The following is an 18,152-nucleotide window of genomic DNA, read 5'->3' as shown; positions in this document are numbered from 1 at the left end:
TATATCCCAATAAAGCTGTTATATAAAAAAAAATCATGCGACCAATTATCTCAACAATCAAGAGACTGTGTTAAAGATTCTTTGCTTGGCCAAACTTCAGTTAGGCTTCTGAATCTTCTCCCAGGTCCTTGTGTGCACTTCCTTGTAAATGCAGTGTTAGGAAGTAACACTGCCACGGCAGTTTATCAAGAATCCCCCACCCTCCATATGTGATCAAAATTCTTTACTCCTACCCTTAGTATCTGACCCCCTGGCCTGCCTTCACTGGGACTCCTGTTAGGTTGGTTCAGCCAGAATTTCCCCCAGAATTGATGTTTCCTCTTAGCAGTTTTCCGAACACCTGCTCCTTGCTCCTTGGCTATAAATCTCCACTTATTCCTGGTGTATTTGGAATAGTTACGATTGAGTTGCCTTCACCCCTTTAACTTCCGTCTTTTTTTTTTTTTTTCACAATGGAGGACACAAAACGTTGTTATTTCAAGTCTTTGTGGCCAACAGATTGGTGGTTTATGGGCCAGCATCCCTTTTTATGCGTAAAATATTTAAAACGCAGCCTGCAATGGTTGGTAAAGTGGTGAAACGTTTAGTGTGTGAGGTCGGATCCTAGTCTGGCCGCTGGTCCTGGCGATCCTCTGAGGCGGCCTGAGTTTGGGGCGCCTCGTGTGACCGCGCGCCCCTCCTCCGGGCCTGAGTCACGGTGCCGCCGGAGTCCCCACGCGAGGATGCTGCGGTGAGCGCGGCCGGGACGCCGCGTCGGGCTCTCGGCCGCCCAGCGGCGCCGCAGGGGAAGCCAGGCCGGCAGCCGCGCGCTCCCCAGCCGGCCACCAATCCCGCCCTCCCCGGCTCCTCCGGACCTCCTCGGCGGGCGGCGGCGGGGCCTGCCTGTGCGCTCTGCGCCCGCCCGCGCCTACCCTCCATGGCGTTTATCCGGAAGAAGCAGCAGGAGCAGCAGCTGCAGCTCTACTCCAAGGAGAGGTGCGCGCCCAGCTGAAGAAGGGCCCAGCCGGGGGCCTAGTCGGGGCAGGTCGTGGGGACGCCGGCCGGAGATCTGAGGGACGGGAGGCGGCGTGGGGGCCGGGCACGGAGGCAGGGGCCGGACGCGTGTCCAGGGCCTGGGCTGGGGGCTGTGGCGGAAACCTGAGGTCGGGGTGAGAGGCCGGGGGCCTGGTCTGGGCCGGAGCCTGCCGGGGACAGGAACTGGATGACGGGCCAGGCCAGATTCCACCGCGGAGCCGAGGCATGCCGAGCTAGCCGGCAGTGCAGGTCCCGGCGGCCGCGGGCAGCTCACCCGGAAGGCCGCGCGGGGTCCGGGCGTGGATCCCGGCACGCGAGCCCGGGCGTTCGCAGGGGAGGGTGAGTACGCTGCCCGGCGGGCACCCCCTTTCTAATCCTTCCCCTTAATCGGGTCCAGACACTCGGCGCCGGCGCCGCAGAGTTGGTCGCCGGGCGGCACCGAGCAGGCCGGCGACCACCCACTCGCATTGCCGCGCCTTTTTCCTGCCGACTCCTTTAGACACAGGACTAGCTCCATGCCCTGGAAGGGTGGGAGGGGGGCCGCCAGAAAGGCCTGATTCTGAGGAAAGCCAAGGTCCTGCCTCCCAAACACTTGCTCCCCGCGCAGTGGACCTTGTGTTGGAAAGCTTTGCAGTCGAAATCGCGGTGCGGCAGCGGAGCACTCATTCTCACCAGCATCCCAGTAAGGATTTGGGATCCCTTGAGCTAAAATGGTCTCACAGCAGTTCCCTTTCAGATATGCTGGACCTGCCCCCAAGGGAAGTCTCATAAGAAAGCTCACTTCGGCTCTATGTATAGTTCCCAGAGCATTTTTGGTGACAGAAACAACTTGCTCGGTCTGCAGCTCAGATGCCAAAAGGAAAGGGGGGCTGAATCATTTTACAAACACACTGTTTTGATTGTGAGAGCTACAGATCTTCCAGTGCTGCTAGCCTGTCACGTTGTCTCATCAGTGAATACCAGCAAAGCAGGTTACACGTGGGAATACAAGTGCAGACTTCAAGATTTGTCTACACTTGTTTTATAAGGGTTGACTCGACCCTTTGATCCAGACATTCATCCTTCTCTAATCTGTAATGTTGGTCTAACCAGTGTGTCCACAGTACGAAATGTCATTTTTCTACTGTAGAGAAGAAGATACGATACGCAGAAAACGTATCTCAGATATGGCTTTCAAAAATGTTTTTGGTGATGTGATTAGGTTTTAGTCACAGAAAGGGTTGTTTATTAAATAACTGAGCCCTAACTATGTAACTCACACTTGGGGATGCCTTTCTGACTGAATTTGTAATGCATTTTTCTTGTGGAAAGAGCTTGAGTGGTTTCTTTGTTTAGTACCAACAATATTAAGACTTGTTGGTGCTCTGTATTGAGTGGGTGAACATTCATATTTAAATTGTGAGAACTTTGACACACTTGAATTGGCATCATGTTGTATGATATGAGTCATTCGTGCCAATACTCATATTGGCCTTTTTGATATACAGGGAAACGTTTTTTCCTTGGTTCTGGCTGTTATTTCGATGAAGTAATTTGTGTTCAATTTGGCTAGCTCATACAGCTCCGTGGTGTCACACAAACCTTGAAACCTGTACTTGCATTTCCATGTATATGCCGCTTTGTTAGAATTCATTGATTAGACAACAACGTGATAGGCTGGCAGTGTTCAGAGAGAACTCTAGCTCTTGGCAACCAAAACATTTATCTATCCAGTCAGGAGGCATCAACTGTTCCTGAGCATCAGTCATCTGAAAAAGTTGGCGCCATGTGTTTTATATTTATTTGAATTATAACTTGCTGAGTGCCCAAATTGTTTAGTGCTCTGCCCCATGGCTTTGCAACCTGGGCTGATGGGCATACTCCATTCAATGCATAGAATACGCATTTGAATGACAGGAATCTGTCTCACATCAGGTATGCACTAGAATCAAGGAGTCTCTATAAATCTTAGAATTCATTCTGAAACAGAGGAATATTTTAAGGCAACTTTATTAAGCCCCAAATTTACCATTTCTGCCCAGATTTTTCCGGGTTTATCCCCTTGCGTCAATAAACACAAATTAGCAAATGGATTGGATTGGTCATTGGCTCCAGCATACCCAGGAAAATTGTTACTTTTCTTGGAAAACTTGAAGAGGGGTTGTTTCAGAGGTTACCCATGAGAGGCCTCAACCTGTTCATTGTAAGTTCACTGGCGGCTCTCATGCTAATTAAGGGATTTTAGATTTCCAGAGCTACCAAATATTGACCCCAGAAAAGAAACTTGAAATGAGCATTTATTTCTCTTATTGTTAGGTTGATGTACTTTGATATTCCTGCAAAAGCAGAAGCATAGAGACTGACTAGGAGATTCTTGCATTGGTGGTTTAAACCAAGGTGGTGGCAGAATAAATGGAGGAAAGTGGATGGATTCTAGATGTTTTTAGGACGTGTGATTGACAAGTCTTGGTGTGGTGTATTGTATGTGAGAGGTGATAAAGGAAGAATTCCAGCTAGGATTATCTGATAAAATACAGCACACCCAGTTAAGTTCGAATTTCAGATAAACAAGGAATAATTTTTTAGTATAAGTAATTGCGATAGTATATGCAATATTTGGTATATACTTATACTAATTTTTTTTTTTTTTTTTTTTTTTTTTTTTTTTTTTTGAGACAGAGTCTCGCTCTGTTGCCCAGGCTGGAGTGCAGTGGCGCGATCTCGGCTCACTGCAAGCTCCGCCTCCTGGGTTCACGCCATTCTCCTGCCTCAGCCTCCCAAGTAGCTGGGACTACAGGCGCCTGCCACCACGCCCTGCTAATTTTTTGTATTTTTAGTAGAGACAGGGTTTCACTGTGTTAGCCAGGATGGTCTCGATCTCCTGACCTCGTGATCCACCCGCCTTGGCCTCCCAAAGTGCTGGGATTACAGGCGTGAGCCACCGTGCTGGGCCCTTATACTAAAAATTTTTAAAGTATATTATTTATCTGAAATTCAAATGTAACTGGGCATATGATATTTTTATTTGCTAAACATGGAAATTCTACTCTCAGACTTCTGGTTTGAGTAACTATAAAGTGGTGCCATTTATTGGTGATGTTTATAAATAAATGTTTTGGTAATTTTAAGGATTAGAAAACAGACACTTGGCCATTTGAAATAAGTATACTTATATCCTGGTTAAGATTTAGGTGGCAGGCCAGACACAGGGTTCACGCCTGTAATCCCAAAACTTTGGGAGGCCAAGGCAGGCAGATCACGAGGTGAGGAGTTCGAGACCAGCCTGGCCAATCTCTAATACAAATACAAAAATTAACCAGGCATGGTGGCATGCGCCTGTGGTCCCAGCTACTTGGGAGACTGAGGCAGGAGAATTGCTTGAACCTGGGAGGCGGAGGTTGTAGTGAGCCGAGATGGTGCCATTGCACTCCAGCCTGGGCGACAGAGCGAGACTCCATCTCAAAAAAAAAAAAAAGATTTAGATGGCAGGAACCATATTGATTTTATTGTTTTTTAAAAATGTCCTGTGCAGGTGTTGGTAAGGGTAAATTGAAAACATTTTTTTATTTTTTTAAAATTTTTTTTTATTGAGACGGAGTCTCACTCTCGCCCAGGCTGGAGTGCAGTGGCGCGATCTTGGCTCACTGCAAGTTCCGCCTCCCGGGTTCACGCCATTCTCCTGCCTCAGCCTCCCGAGTAGCTGGGACTACAGGCGGCCACCACAGCGCCCGGCTAATTTTTTGTATTTTTAGTAGAGACGGGGTTTCACCGTGTTAGCCAGGATGGTCTCGATCTCCTGTCCTCGTGATCCGCCCGCCTCGGCCTCCCAAAGTGCTGGGATTACAGGCGTTAAAGGCAATTCACATGTCTTCCTTGGATTTGTCAGGGATGGCAGGTGTATACATTGGGTTAGTAGATGAGGATATTATACAAACTTTCTATTTAAGACATTTCTATTTTAATATGAAATATATTAAAGGGTGGGAAGATCACTCGAGCCCAGGAGTCCAAGGTTACAGTGAGCTATGGTCATACCACTGCACCCCAGCCTGGGTGACACAGTGAGACCCTATCGCAAAGAAAAAAAAAAAAAGACATTTCTATTTTATGATTTAGAAGTAGACTAAAGTAGGCGAATTGTTAAATTTTTTTGCTTTACTATCCACCGTGGAGTGTTGGGATGATAGCTATTTCTTGGGTAATGTAGAAGTTTAGATACTTGCCTAGGTGCCATGGCTTACACTTGTAATCCCAGCACTTTGGGAGGCCAAGGCACAAAGATCATTTGAACTCAGAAGTTTGAGACCAGCCTGGGCAACATAGGGAGACCTTTTCTCTATTTAAAAAATAAATAGGCCAGGTGCGGTGCCTCATGCCTGTAGCCCCAGCACTTTGGGAGGCCAAGGTGGGTGGATCACTTGAGGTCAGGAGTTCGAGACCAGCCTGGTCAACATGGTGAAACCCTGTCTCTACTAAAAATAAAAAAAAAAACTAGCCGGGTATGGTGGCACACACCTGTAATCCCAGCTACTCGGGAGACTGAGACAAGAGAATCGCTTGAACTTGGGAGGCAGAGGTTGCAGTGAGCTGTGATTGTGCCATTGCACTCCAGCCTGGTCAACAGAGTGAGACTTTGTTTCAAAAATAAATAAATACATAATAAAAAAGAAATTTAGATAGTTGAGATATGTTTCCTTCTGAGGAAGAGTCATAGTTTTATCTCTGTAATGTCATAGAATAAATTCTTAATTGTGCTTTGTAAGTTCCACAGATTTCCACTCAAGGATGGAAATTAGTGATCTTGAATTCTGTATTTGGTGCCTGCATATTACATTAATAGTTTAACAGGCACTTTGAGGTTTCAACTTTGTTTCAGACATTCCATGAGTGTATAATATTCTTGATTATGCTAATATTAACTTTCTTTCTTTTTTTTTTTTTTTTTTTTTTTGAGACGGAGTTTCCCTTTTGTTGCCCAGGCTGGAGTGCAATGGCATGATCTTGGCTCACCGCAAACTCCGCCTCCTGGGTTCAAGCGATTCTCCCGCCTCAGCCTCCCGAGTAGCTGGGATTACAGGCATGCGCCACCACGCCTGGCTGATTTTGTGTTTTTAGTAGAGATGGGGTTTCTCCATGTTGGTCAGGCTGGTCTCGAACTCCCGATCTCAGGTGAGCCACCACGTCCGGCCTAACTTTCTTTTACTCAGTATGTTTGTTTAATCAATTGTGTCTATATTTATTTTATAAAAAGCACTTGGCGAGAGGGCAAAGTGATTGTGGTACTTCGGTTTAATCTTTCATTTCTAAGGCTTATCATCCCAGTCTTTTCAGATCTGTTTGTGGGATATACCAGGTGTTGAAGTGTTGAAACTGGAGATCAGTGGAGATAAAGTCAGGACTTAATTCGTCAGGAATGCCGATAGGTCCCAAGAAATCTATCTGACTATGACTTAAAGAAATAGGGTTTTTTTTTTCTCACATGAAAAACAGCGGGAGAGGAAATAAATGTTGCAAATTTCTTGGTTAATTTAGACTCTATATTGACTTTACCCAAAACGTATTACTAGCCTACCCACTTACTTTCCTTTTATCTCAAATTAACCTCTTCCAAAGTGGCTACCATTGAGAAGTCACAGGAATCTATCCATAAATGGATTTTGAGTATGTAAGCTATATAATTTTCATTAAAAATTTTTTTAATGTGATATAAAATAGGAATGGTCATTTAAGGAATTCAGTGCTATTTTTCTTCTAAATACCATTGTCATTTCATCTTTTAACCATCAGATATTTAGAATTGTGTCTTAAAATGTCCAACTCATAGATTTTGAAAATTATCTTTTTGTTATTTTTTTTTAACGTGTATTCAGTAAGTAACTTAGAATTGTTATCTTCTTGGTGAGTTGAATTTTTTATCAATATATAAGGACCTCTTTACTTCTAGTAATTTTTTTTCTATTTTGTCTGATATTAATATAGCTGTATCAGTTTTCTTCTGGTTATTTGCTTTGTATGGGATTTTCCATTGTTTTACTTTTCACTATTCTGTGTCCTAAGGCTTTAGGCCTGTTTCTTATAAATAGCTTATACTTGGACTTTTTTTTAAATGATTCATTTTGATAATTTTTATCTTAATGAATTGGTTTAGTCTGTTTACATTTATTATTACAAATATATCTGAATTCACTTTTATTTTTTAGTTTTGTTGTTTTATTTTGCCTTCCTTCCCTTCTTCCTTTGGATTAAATAAGGCCCCCTTGCTCCCCTTCATTTTTCCCCAAAGAGTATGAAAGTTATATATTTTATTTGTTTTTCTAATGCTTATCCTTAAAACATAAGCATATTAAATTTAAGATCTGAAGCTAATCATTATCTTTACTCTCCTCTCTACCAACGTAAGAACCTTGGAACACTTAACTCCTGTGCCCCCATCCTCAGTTATAGTCTGTTATTGTCCGGTATTTTTTATCTCTATTTTAAACCTACAGATTGTACATTACTAATTGCCTGGTTAATGCTTCTGTAGTTTTACATGCATATTTACCATTGTTTTTATTCAATATTCCTTCTTACATGTCATATCCTCGTTAGGGAATTATTTTCTCTTTCCTGAAGAATATCCTTTAGAAGTTCCTCTGATCAGGGTTGGATGATGATAAACCACCTCTGTTTTTGTCTGTCTGAACATATCCTTATTTTGCTTTTGCTTTGAAAATCCGTTTTGCTAGATGTTTAATTCTCTCAGCATTTTGAAGATTATCCAAACAAAGGCAAAGGGCCAGGGAATATGCATCAGACTTGCTGGAGTGCTCTGGGGTGTTGGGGGGGTACCTCACAGAGAAAGGTCAGTGATAGTTGTGCCTTGTCCCCCTGGGGCAACGTTCAGCTACCTGGCTGGGCCAACTTCAGACTCCAGGGAGTGACCAGGGGCCAGAGTACAGTAGGACCATACTGTGATGGAACCTTGGCTCACTCATCCCAGCTCAGCATTTGTGGCTGCAGGATATCCTTACCTCCTTGCTGGCTTGATTGGGGCTAAGTCTGTATAATGTGGCAGAGTTTGTTCTTGATTGGGGAAACACCAGCCTTTTTCCTGGCATGGTTAGGGGGCCGGGGTTCAAGCCTTGTGGTTGATGAGGTTTGATTGCCTTAAACACAATCGTAGCAGTTTTTCCTGAAACTTTGCAGGAGGCCACCTTCTCTTCTGGGAGACCAGCCTGCAACAAACCAATATTGTTAAGTCTAATTGTTCTTTGTAGGTAATCTCTCTTTTCTCTGACTGCTTTTAAGATCTCCTCTCTCTAGTGTTTTGCTGTCTAGATATAGATTTTTTTTTTCTTCATCTATCCTGCTTGAGCTTCCTAAAGCTAAAAGTTTTGGAAAATTTGGAGCCAAGCTGAACTAAGGCTAGAACAAATGTTCTCTGATCCAAGTCCAACCTCTTTTCCACTGTACCATACTGTTTCTATTTTAAATACTAGGTTGTGGGCTACTGGCCAGTGCTTATTTTTATGGTATCCTTGAAGTTTAGACTGATTCAGGAATGAATGAAGCCTGTTTTATGTAGATATCAGAATCTTGTTAGTCAAAGTGTGGTCCACAGGCCAGCAGCGCATGTGTGCCTGGAGCTTGTTAGAAATGCACATTCTCAGGCCTCACCCTGAAGCTGCTGCCTTGGAATGTGCATTTTAACAAGATCCCCAGTTGATTGTGTGCACACTAACCTTTGTGAAGCGCTGCTCTAGATAACAGTAATTCAGCATTCATCTTGATTTTTTATTTGTTTGTTCCTTCCAACTGAACTTCCTTCTTTAACTTCTTGATAGTACATATAAAAAGGCTGAGGGAAGCCTCCTGCCCTGCAATATGACACTTGATGAGGAAACTGGAGGACTTTGAGAGCATAGATGACATTTTTACCGTTTCTTCTCATAAATTGCTGAGACTTGAAAATAGAATTGACTGGCTTTATGGATGGTGTCAGTGAAAGGGATTTTGATATCTGAACCATCTTGGCTGGAAGTCACTGCATCTCACATAGTCAGGGAGAATGCAATTTTCTAGAGTCCAGCTGAGTGATAGAAAGCTTTAACCTAATTACTGAGGGGAAGGGCTAAAAAGGCCAGATGAAATAGTGAAATTGTTTAAATTCATGATAATTCTTTCTGGGAGGGAAGAAGGGCCAGTAATTTATAGGAGAAAACAACTGGTACAGGAAATAGAAATGATACTTAGTCCCTCAGATGTCTCTCTGCAAATGTGTAGAACACGGATAATAAAATGAGCCAGGTCTTTTAACAAAAAAGGATTAATGTGTGTTTTAGGTGTCACTGGAGTTGGGTAAGATGAGACCCAATATTGGAATCTAGTGTTGAAAAGCTGCAGACCTATTGAAAAGGAAAGACCTGCCAGGAGGTGAGGCAGTGGGCTCTGAATGTTAAGAAGGTATACATCTGAAGGGGAATCCATGAAACCCTAGGAAAAAATCCCAGAGAACACAATTGGAAAGAGGAACAAAGATAACATGATTGTGTTCTTTTGTTACAGGCCACGTTAAGTGGGTGGAAGAAATGGTGGCTGTGTACCTGGTGTAAATGGGAAAACAGGAAGTGGCAATAGAGATACTGGCTGAAATGCTTAGTGAAATCTAAGTACAGTTTATTGACTTCCTTTGTTAAAGTTTTAATTTATCCTAAACTTGAGAACTTTACTTAATTCTGAATATTAAAGACAAATTATTAACCAAGTAGCAATGAAATGAACCATCATAAAAAGCAGTCATATCAAGTTGTTTATTGCTGGAGCTCAGGAGAGTTGAGAGGGATCCTGTCATACATAGAACCTAGAATTTTAAGAAAGCAGATATTGAAAGTTCCAAGGAACAAAAAAGATAGGTGCTATTACTGGACAGTTTGGAAAGCATATTGACCCAGGAAGTTTGTGAAACTGTCAAAAATACAATTAAGAACATCTAATCCAAATGATCTTTTGTGAGGAGTTACAGAAAATCAGGCAAGCTTGCATGTTGGAAGGAAGCTAAAAAAGAAAAAGAAAATCAGGCTAGCAAATAAAGAATGGTTGTACAGGTAGTATTTCTCTGAGTTTATAATTATTAGTTTTAATATAAAACAAGAAGGTTATACATAGTTAATTTCAAAAAGGTTAAAGCCCCAAATGAGTGGAACCTTTGAAAAATGGTACAGATTAAAAAAATAAAAACAAAAAAACTTCCAAAGTTGCCTTTGGAACTAGGAGGTACTGGGCTGCTGCCTAGGCCTAGCCTGGTACCAGGTGTAACATTGATTTATGACAGGGAAAGCTCTTATTTTGTACTCTATTAATAATACTAATCTTCAGACTGAAAGAGGATGAACTTTCGCAAGATGGGTGAAGATGCAAAGGGTACCCAAGTGCTTATGTCTCCTGGCGTAAAATCCTGGGAGAGTTTGAGTATAGAACCACAGAATTATTTCAGTGATCTAGGAACTTTGAAAGGTGCTGAAAGAACATGTGTGCATAAATAGGTTTAATGCAAATTCTAGATCAGACAGATTATTTATAAACCACTAGAAGAGGAAGTTGTTGTCACCAGTCCCCAGCATGAACGTCATGCTGCTAATTTAAGAGAGGTTTAATGGGCTCACAGTTCTGCAGGCTGTACAGGAAAGAAGGATGGCACTGGCATGTGCTTGGCTTCTGGTGAAGCCTCAGGGAGCTTTTACTCATGGTGGAAGGTGAAGTGGGAGCAGGTACATCACATGGCAAGAGAAGGGAGCAAGAGAGAGGAGGAGGAGGCTCCGGACTCTTTTAAACAACCACAACCAGATCTCATGTGAACTAACTGAGCATGAACTCACTTATTACCAAGGGGATGGTGCTGAGGCATTCATGAGGGATCTGCCCCCATGATCAGGTCACCTCCCACTGGACCCTACTTTCAACATTGGTAATTCCATATTAACATGAGATTTGGAGGGGACAAACATCCGAACTATATCATTCTGCCCCTGGCCCCCTAAATCTCATGTTCTTCTTACATTGGAAAATACAATCATTTCTTCCCAATAGTCCCCCAAAGTCTTAACTTATTTCAACATCAAGTCCAAAGTCCTAAGTCTCATCTTACACCTATCTCTTTCCACCTATGAGCCTGTAAAATCAAAACAGTTGATCTACTTTCAAGATACAATGGTGGTACAGGCATTGGGTAAACATTCCCATTCAAAAGAGAGAAATCTGCCAAAAGAAAGGGGCAGTAGGCCCCATTGAAGTCTGAAACCCAGTAGGGCAGTCATTAAATCTTAAAACTCCAAAATAATCTCCTATGACTCCTTGTCCCACACCCAGGGCCAGCGGTGTAAGAAGTGGGCTCCTAAGGCCTTAGGCAGCTCTGCCTCTGTGGCTTTGAAGGGTGCAGCCCACTTGGCTGCTTTCACAGGTTGGAGTTGAGTGCCAGCAACTTTTCCATGCTGAGGTTGCAAGTTGCTGATGGCTCTACCATTGTTGAGTCTAGAGGGCAGGTGGCCCCCTTCTCATAACTCCACTTGGTGGGGACTATGTATGGGGGCTCCAGCCCACTTTTCCCCTTCACACTACTGTCGTAGACGTTCTCTGTATGGGCCCCATCCTTGTAGCAAGCTTCTGCCCGGGATCCCAGGCCTTTTCACACATCCTCTGAAATCTAGGGGTAAGCTGCCAAGGCTCCTTCACGCTTGCATTCTGTGCACCTGCACACCTAACACCACATGGAAGCTTCCAAGGCTAATGTCTTGCACCCTTTGGAGCAGCAGCATGAGCTGTACTTGTGGGCCTTTGAGCCATGGCTGGAGGTGGAACAGTGGGTCTGCAGGAAGCAGTGTCCCTAGGCTGTATGGGGTAGTGGGAACCTGGGCTTGGCCCCCTAAGCCCTTCTTTCCTCTCCTAGGCCCTCTGTGATGGGAGGGACATCCTGAAAACTTCTGAAATGACTTTGAGGCCTTTTCCCCATTGTTTTGGATATTAGCCCTTGGCAACCTTTTAGTCATGCTCATCTCTCTAGCATGCAATTATTCCATAGCTTACTCCATAGCCGGCTTGAATTCCTCTCCTGAAAATGCTTTTTCTTTCTCTGCCACATGGCCGGGCTACAAATTTCCCAGAGTTTTATGTTCTGCTTTCCTTTTAAGTGTAAGTTCCAACTTTAAGTCATTTATTTGTTCCTGTATCTGATTGTTGGCTTTTAGAAGCAGCCAGACCAGTTCTGAAACCCTTTGCTGCTTAGAAATTTCTTCCGCCACATGCCCTACCTAAGTCCTTACTCTTAAGTTCAACCTTCCACAGATCCCTAGGAACATGGACACAAATGCAGCCAAGTTCTTTGCTAGTTTGTAACAAGGGCGACCTTTGTTTCAGTTCCCATTCATTTCCTCATTTCCATCTGAGACCGTGTCAGCCTGACCTTCACTGTCCATATTCCTATCTGTATTTTGGTCACAACCATTTAACCAGTCTCTGAGAAGTTTCAAACTTTCCCTTGTCTTCCTGGTCTCTTCTGAGTCCCCCAAACTCTTCCAGCCTCTGCCTGTTACCCTGTTCCAAAGCTGCTTCCATGTCTTTACGTATATCCATAATAAAATGCCCTACTCCCTGGTGCCAATTTTATGTCTTAGTCTGTTTTTGTTTTGCTATAAAGAAATTCCTGAGGCTGGGTAATTTACAATGGAAAGAGGCTTAATTGGCTCATGGTTCTGCAGGCTGTACAGGAAGCAAGGTACCAGCATCTGCTTGGTTTCTGGTAAGCCTCAGGGAGCTTTTACTATGGCAGAAAGTGAGTGGGAGCAGGTGTATCCCATGGCAAGAGACAGAGCAAGAGAGAGAAAGGGAAGTTCCCAGACCCTTTTAAACAACCAGAGCTTGAGTGAACAGATTGTGAACTCATTTATCACCAAGGGGATGGTGCTGAGTCATGAGGGATCTACCCCCATGATCCAATCACCTCCTACCGGGCCTCCACTTTCAACATTGGGAATCACATTTCAACATGACATATGGAGAGGACAGAACATCCAAACTATATCACTGTCCAGTGTATTACTGGGGGGATGTTTCCAATGGTGGGTAGTAGGACTGCGATCTTGCCTTGTCTATAACAGTTTTCTTAATTTCTTCTTTATTTCAGAAATCATTTTCAGAAGCTTCTTAAAAATGGTCCGTTTAATTAAATCAACTCTCTAGTAGGGGCACTGTAGTCTAGCTTCATTCAAGGCTGGTGTTGGGGTATTGAGAGTAGAGGTGGCAAATACACAGCACTCCTGTGCTTTCCTTTGCCTCTGCACACATCACGAAAGTGTCGTGGCATCACAGCACTTCCTCCCAATAAGTTTGGGTTACACTTCTTATCACAGTGAAGCCTGTTAGAGAAAGCATTGACTAACAAAACCTTCTGGATCCACTGTAAATACTGTTCATCAGCTGAGTGTTGAATAATTGTTGAGTGGAATGCAAGGTTACCCCAGCTATTTTAAGTTCTGGTTAAGTGTTGTACAGTAGGCTTTAAAATTTAGGTGATGTAAGAATAGGAAAACATCTTTTTAGGAATGTTGAGTTGCTCAATGAGGAAACTTCTCTAAAGAGAATGAAACCACACCTCTGTAAAGGAGGATTAAACTAGGAATATGTAGGGGCAGGGCTAAGAGTCTTCTAAAGAAATCATTTACAGTCAGATACAATACCAAAGGATGAGACCATCCAATTACAAAACGGTGATTTTAATTTTTTTTTTTTAAGCATGGACTCTTTTACTCCATAAAATGTAGTTTGAAAATCATTGTTCTAAAAATCATGCAACTTAATTATAATAAATTTTACATAGAAAAATTTTAAAGCGGGTATAACAACACTTTAGTAAAAAGAAAACATAGACTCAGAAAAGTTTCATAATCCTTTAACTTCAAACAATATGATTTGGTTATATCCCTTCACTATGTGTTTTACATTTCTTGCAAAATATGCATATTGATAAATTAAGGAGGCTATAATTAATTCACTTACCAAAATGACTTTAGTTCTAAAATAGCTGATATGATTATATTTTAATAATTATATGGAAGAATTGTCTCTGAAGGCTACTTGTGCTTCATAGAAATAAAATTATGCCATTGTCTTATTGAAGAATACTTACTCTATTCTTCCCTCTCTATAAGAGAAGGAGTGAGGAGATTAGGAAAGAGAAGGAAGGATGTGTAACTCCAATTCTGTCTTGTGACTATATTGAAATTCAGATTAAGTATTGATAGTGTGCATTTTGTTTTGCACTCTGGCAGTTTACCCTGTAATTGATTCCTGTTCATGGATTTAGATATGGAGAACAGGTCAATAAAAGTTACAGATTAGGATGGTAAAATTGGTTTCTGCTATCATTTTTAATTTTTTGAGTTACTTTTCTTTTGGTTCAGATGATGATGATGATGATGATGATGATGATGATGATGATGATGATGATGATGATGCTCTTGTTGCCCAGGCTGGAGTGCAGTGGCGCGATCTTGGCTCACTGCAACCTCTGCTTCCCAGGTTCAAGCAATTCTCCTGCCTCAGCCTCCTGAGTAGCTGGGATTATAGGCGCCCGCCACCACGCCTGGCTAATTTTTGTACTTTTAGTAGAGAGGTGGTTTCACCATGTTGACCAGGCTGGTCTCGAACTCCTGACCTCAGGCAAACCGCCCGCCTTGGCCTCCCGAAGTGCTGGGATTACAGGTGTGAGCCGCTGCGCCTGGCCTATTATTTTTTTTTGATGAGCATCTCTTCTGGTGTTATGAATATAACTTCTTCTTTGTAGGGATATTAATTATAGCCTTTTGACCTTTTCTTCTGTTCTCTGCATTGTGTTTAGTCCTTCAAGTTGCATTCTTCCTGCTTGCTTTGGCTTTGTTCTTTCATCCTAGAGGCTGTGATCTTGGGCTGTTCATTCATATTTAAATGTGAAGCATTTAATTCTGTGTCACTGGGAATGGGCTATTTCAGTTGAGTTTCACTGTGGGATGATGTTGTAGAGACCTGGCTTTTTCTCTGAGGCTATTTAGTTTTTTCCAAAACTAATGTACCAGACTCCTGCCTGGAGTGATATATGGATGAAGCTGGAAACCATAATTCTCAGCAAACTAGTGTTCATCTATTCCATGTTTTGCATAGTCATCCTCTCTTCACACTACAGTCCTGCTCTCCACTGTGCCTGATACCTAGTGTGCAGCCTCTTGTTCCACTTTTTTTTAAATAGAAAAACCACATGCCAGAGTGCAGTATGGTTAACCCATCAGGAAAAGAATTGGGGGCCACTGCCCTCATTCACTTTTAACCACCCTCATGCTTTACAAACCCTGTCCTCTTGGTACCTGATACTGCAATTTCTTTTCTTTTTTTTTAATTATACTTTAAGTTCTGGGGTACATGTGCAGAACGTGCAGGTTTGTTACATAGGTATACACGTGCCATGGTGGTTTGCTGCACCCATCAACACATCATCTACATTAGGTATTTCTCCTAATGCTATCCCTCCGCCAGATCCCCACCCCGCCAACAGGTCCCTGTGTGTGATGTTCCCCTCCCTGTGTCCATGTGTTCTCATTGTTCAGCTCCCACTTATGAGCGAGAACATGGCGGTGCTTGGTTTTCTGTTCTTGTGTTTGCTGAGAATGATGGTTTCCAGCTTCATCCATGTCGCTGCAAAGGACATGAATTCATCCTTTTTTACGGCTGCATAGTATTCCATGGTGTATATGTGCCACATTTTCTTTATCCAGTCTATCATTGATGGGCATTTGGGTTGGTTCCAAGTCTTTGCTATTGTGAACAGTGCCACATTAAACATACGTGTGCATGTGTCTTTGTAGCAGAATGATTTATAATCCTTTGGGTATATACCCAGTAATGGGATGGCTTGGTCAAATGGTATTTCTAGTTCTAGATCCTTGAGGAATCGCCACACTGTCTTCCACAATGGTTGAACTAATTTACACTCCCACCAACAGTGTAAAAGCATTCCTATTTCTCCACATCCTCTCCAGCACTTGATCCTGCAATTTCTGAACTTTTTGGAAGTCCGGTGACTTGAACTGGTTTTCTCCTGAGTGGTGCCTTCTCTGGAGGCATCTGAAATTCTGATTTCTGAGCACTGCTTATTCCCCCGGTCTGCTTTCCATTTCTCACAGATTTGTTCATGTCTCTTCTCTGCTTTAATATCTCTCCAATTTGCTTTAGCCTGTGGGTTTTACCATTTAAAAATAGTTTTATTCACATTGTAGTGGTGTTTCAAGAGGCAGTGAAATAAACATATATGTGTAATCTGCCATGTTTAATGTAAATTTCTTCCTCCAACACACTGGAACTTAAGGCCCATCTCAAGTCCCACACTTTTCATAAAAGCTTTTGCCTGTAACTCATTGATGTTTCCTGGTCCTTATCACAAAACGAAACAAAAAAATGCCTGTTTTCACTTCTTTGTCATGTATTTGTTGCTGTAGCCATACAACAAAATTAATAATTTTTCTTAATGACTTCTCTTGTTTTTAAAAGTTTAAATGACTTTCAACTTTAAAAAGAACTATATTTCAATCCCATTCAGTTTGGTTTACTCATTTTACTTATTAAACACCCATTGTGTAGACAGCATGGGCTGGTTATCACAGGGGAATATCTAAAGATCTGTTGGCTGGGCCGGTGGCTCATGCTTGTAATCCCAGCACTTTGGGAGGCCGAGGTGGGTGGATTACGTGAGGTTGGGAGTTCGAGACCAGCCTTACCAGCATGGAGAAACCCTGTCTCTACTAAAAATACAAAATTAGCCAGGCATGGTGGTGCATGCCTGTAATCCCAGCTACTTGGGAGGCTGAGGCAGGAGAATTACTTGAACCCGGGAGGTGGAGGTTACTTGAGCTGAGATTGCGCCATTTTACTCCAGGCTGGGCAACAAGAGTGAAACTCCGTCCCCCCCCCCCAAAAAAAGATCTGTCCCTAGAGGCATGTGTTCTTGTGGGAGTAACTCAGATAACCATGAGACAGATGTTGGGGGCAGGGAGGTATGACAGGGAAGAGGTGGGGAAGCCTAGCATTGTTCAGTCAGGGGAAACAAATGCTCAAAATTCCCTAAGTAGGAAAGCGCTGAGCTTTGTTCAGATAAGGATAAGTTTAACTTCACAAAATTCAGGGTTTCTGTAAAAGAGTAGGACATCCACCTGGTGAGTGATTTTATTTTTGACATAGTAGTTATTTGGACACAAGGCAGGCCCAGCTATGTACTTCCCGCCACTGGGTAGAGAGGACTGCCTGGCATGATATACATGCTTCATAAATGTTTGTTAAATTCATGAATGGAAAAGCTTTTTGGGATCAGACGTTTTAAATATATTGCCTTCTTATACTTACTAAAAAATAAACTGAAAGTTGTTTTTTCCCCCCAAATCCAGATTTTCCTTGCTGCTGCTTAACTTGGAGGAGTACTACTTTGAACAGCATAGAGCCAATCACATTTTGCACAAGGGCAGTCACCATGAAAGGTAAGGAAGCTTCGGTATCTCCTCGGACAAACAAACCTTTCTGATATCTGAACTTTTAAAGTTAAATGTGTGATCATATATGTGTTAACTAAAGAAAAAATTAGGCTTTAAAAAAAATTAAGGTAAATTTTATTTAGACTTTTATTGAGGATTATAACCTAGGAGAGTCTTTTGGAGAGTTTTTGCTGTGTTTATTATTTTATCTCCCATGAAGTTTTTTTCATCTTTTATTAGGGAAATAATGAGAAGAGTGTATTTAAAAGTTGTAATTGTAACTTGAAACCTTTTTCAAAGCTAAAAAGCATTTGTTCCAATTCTGGGGTTGTAGATATCTTAAGCTTGATAGGACTCCAATCCATCCCATCATTTTTTTGTTGCATCCCTCTTGTAGTTATGCAGTATCCTCTGCTCTCAATTATTCGGGTGACAATGTTATAAAGTAATGATTATAAACCACAAGAGTGGTATAAAATCAGTACTTTCAAAATGAGTAATGCAATTTGAACTAGAAGCAAGATCTGATTTCTCAGTATCTTAATAACTATTACTCACTACTATAAAAACAGATTGTTTCTTTGACTTTACCTTTTGAAAGCTATGTACAGAAGCATGTAATGAAGCTTTTTGTTT

At 42.3% G+C, this 18,152-nt stretch overlaps 1 protein-coding gene across 5 annotated transcripts in view; it reads left to right on the top strand.

Moving 5' to 3' along the window:
* The first annotated feature begins 636 nt into the window (after nt 1-636).
* The window catches only part of NSMAF (neutral sphingomyelinase activation associated factor), a 77,680-nt gene continuing 60,164 nt past the window's right edge, over nt 637-18,152 (top strand). Inside the window, exons 1-2 of one of the 5 annotated variants that reach the window (XM_009455427.5) lie at nt 637-975; nt 17,433-17,522. In XM_009455427.5, coding sequence (XP_009453702.3) covers nt 917-975; nt 17,433-17,522 — 149 coding nt within the window. In that variant the 5' untranslated portion in view covers nt 637-916. Of the gene's footprint in view, nt 1,354-5,947; nt 6,163-17,432; nt 17,523-18,152 lie in introns of those variants that run through there. The other 4 variants (XR_010159572.1, XM_009455426.5, XR_010159571.1 and 1 more) reach the window with 4 other exon arrangements.

This window comes from Pan troglodytes, chromosome 7 (genome assembly GCF_028858775.2).
Source record: "Pan troglodytes isolate AG18354 chromosome 7, NHGRI_mPanTro3-v2.0_pri, whole genome shotgun sequence".
In the NCBI taxonomy this organism is placed as follows: Eukaryota; Metazoa; Chordata; class Mammalia; order Primates; family Hominidae; genus Pan; species Pan troglodytes.
This window is presented reverse-complemented; position numbering and strand designations above follow the sequence as displayed.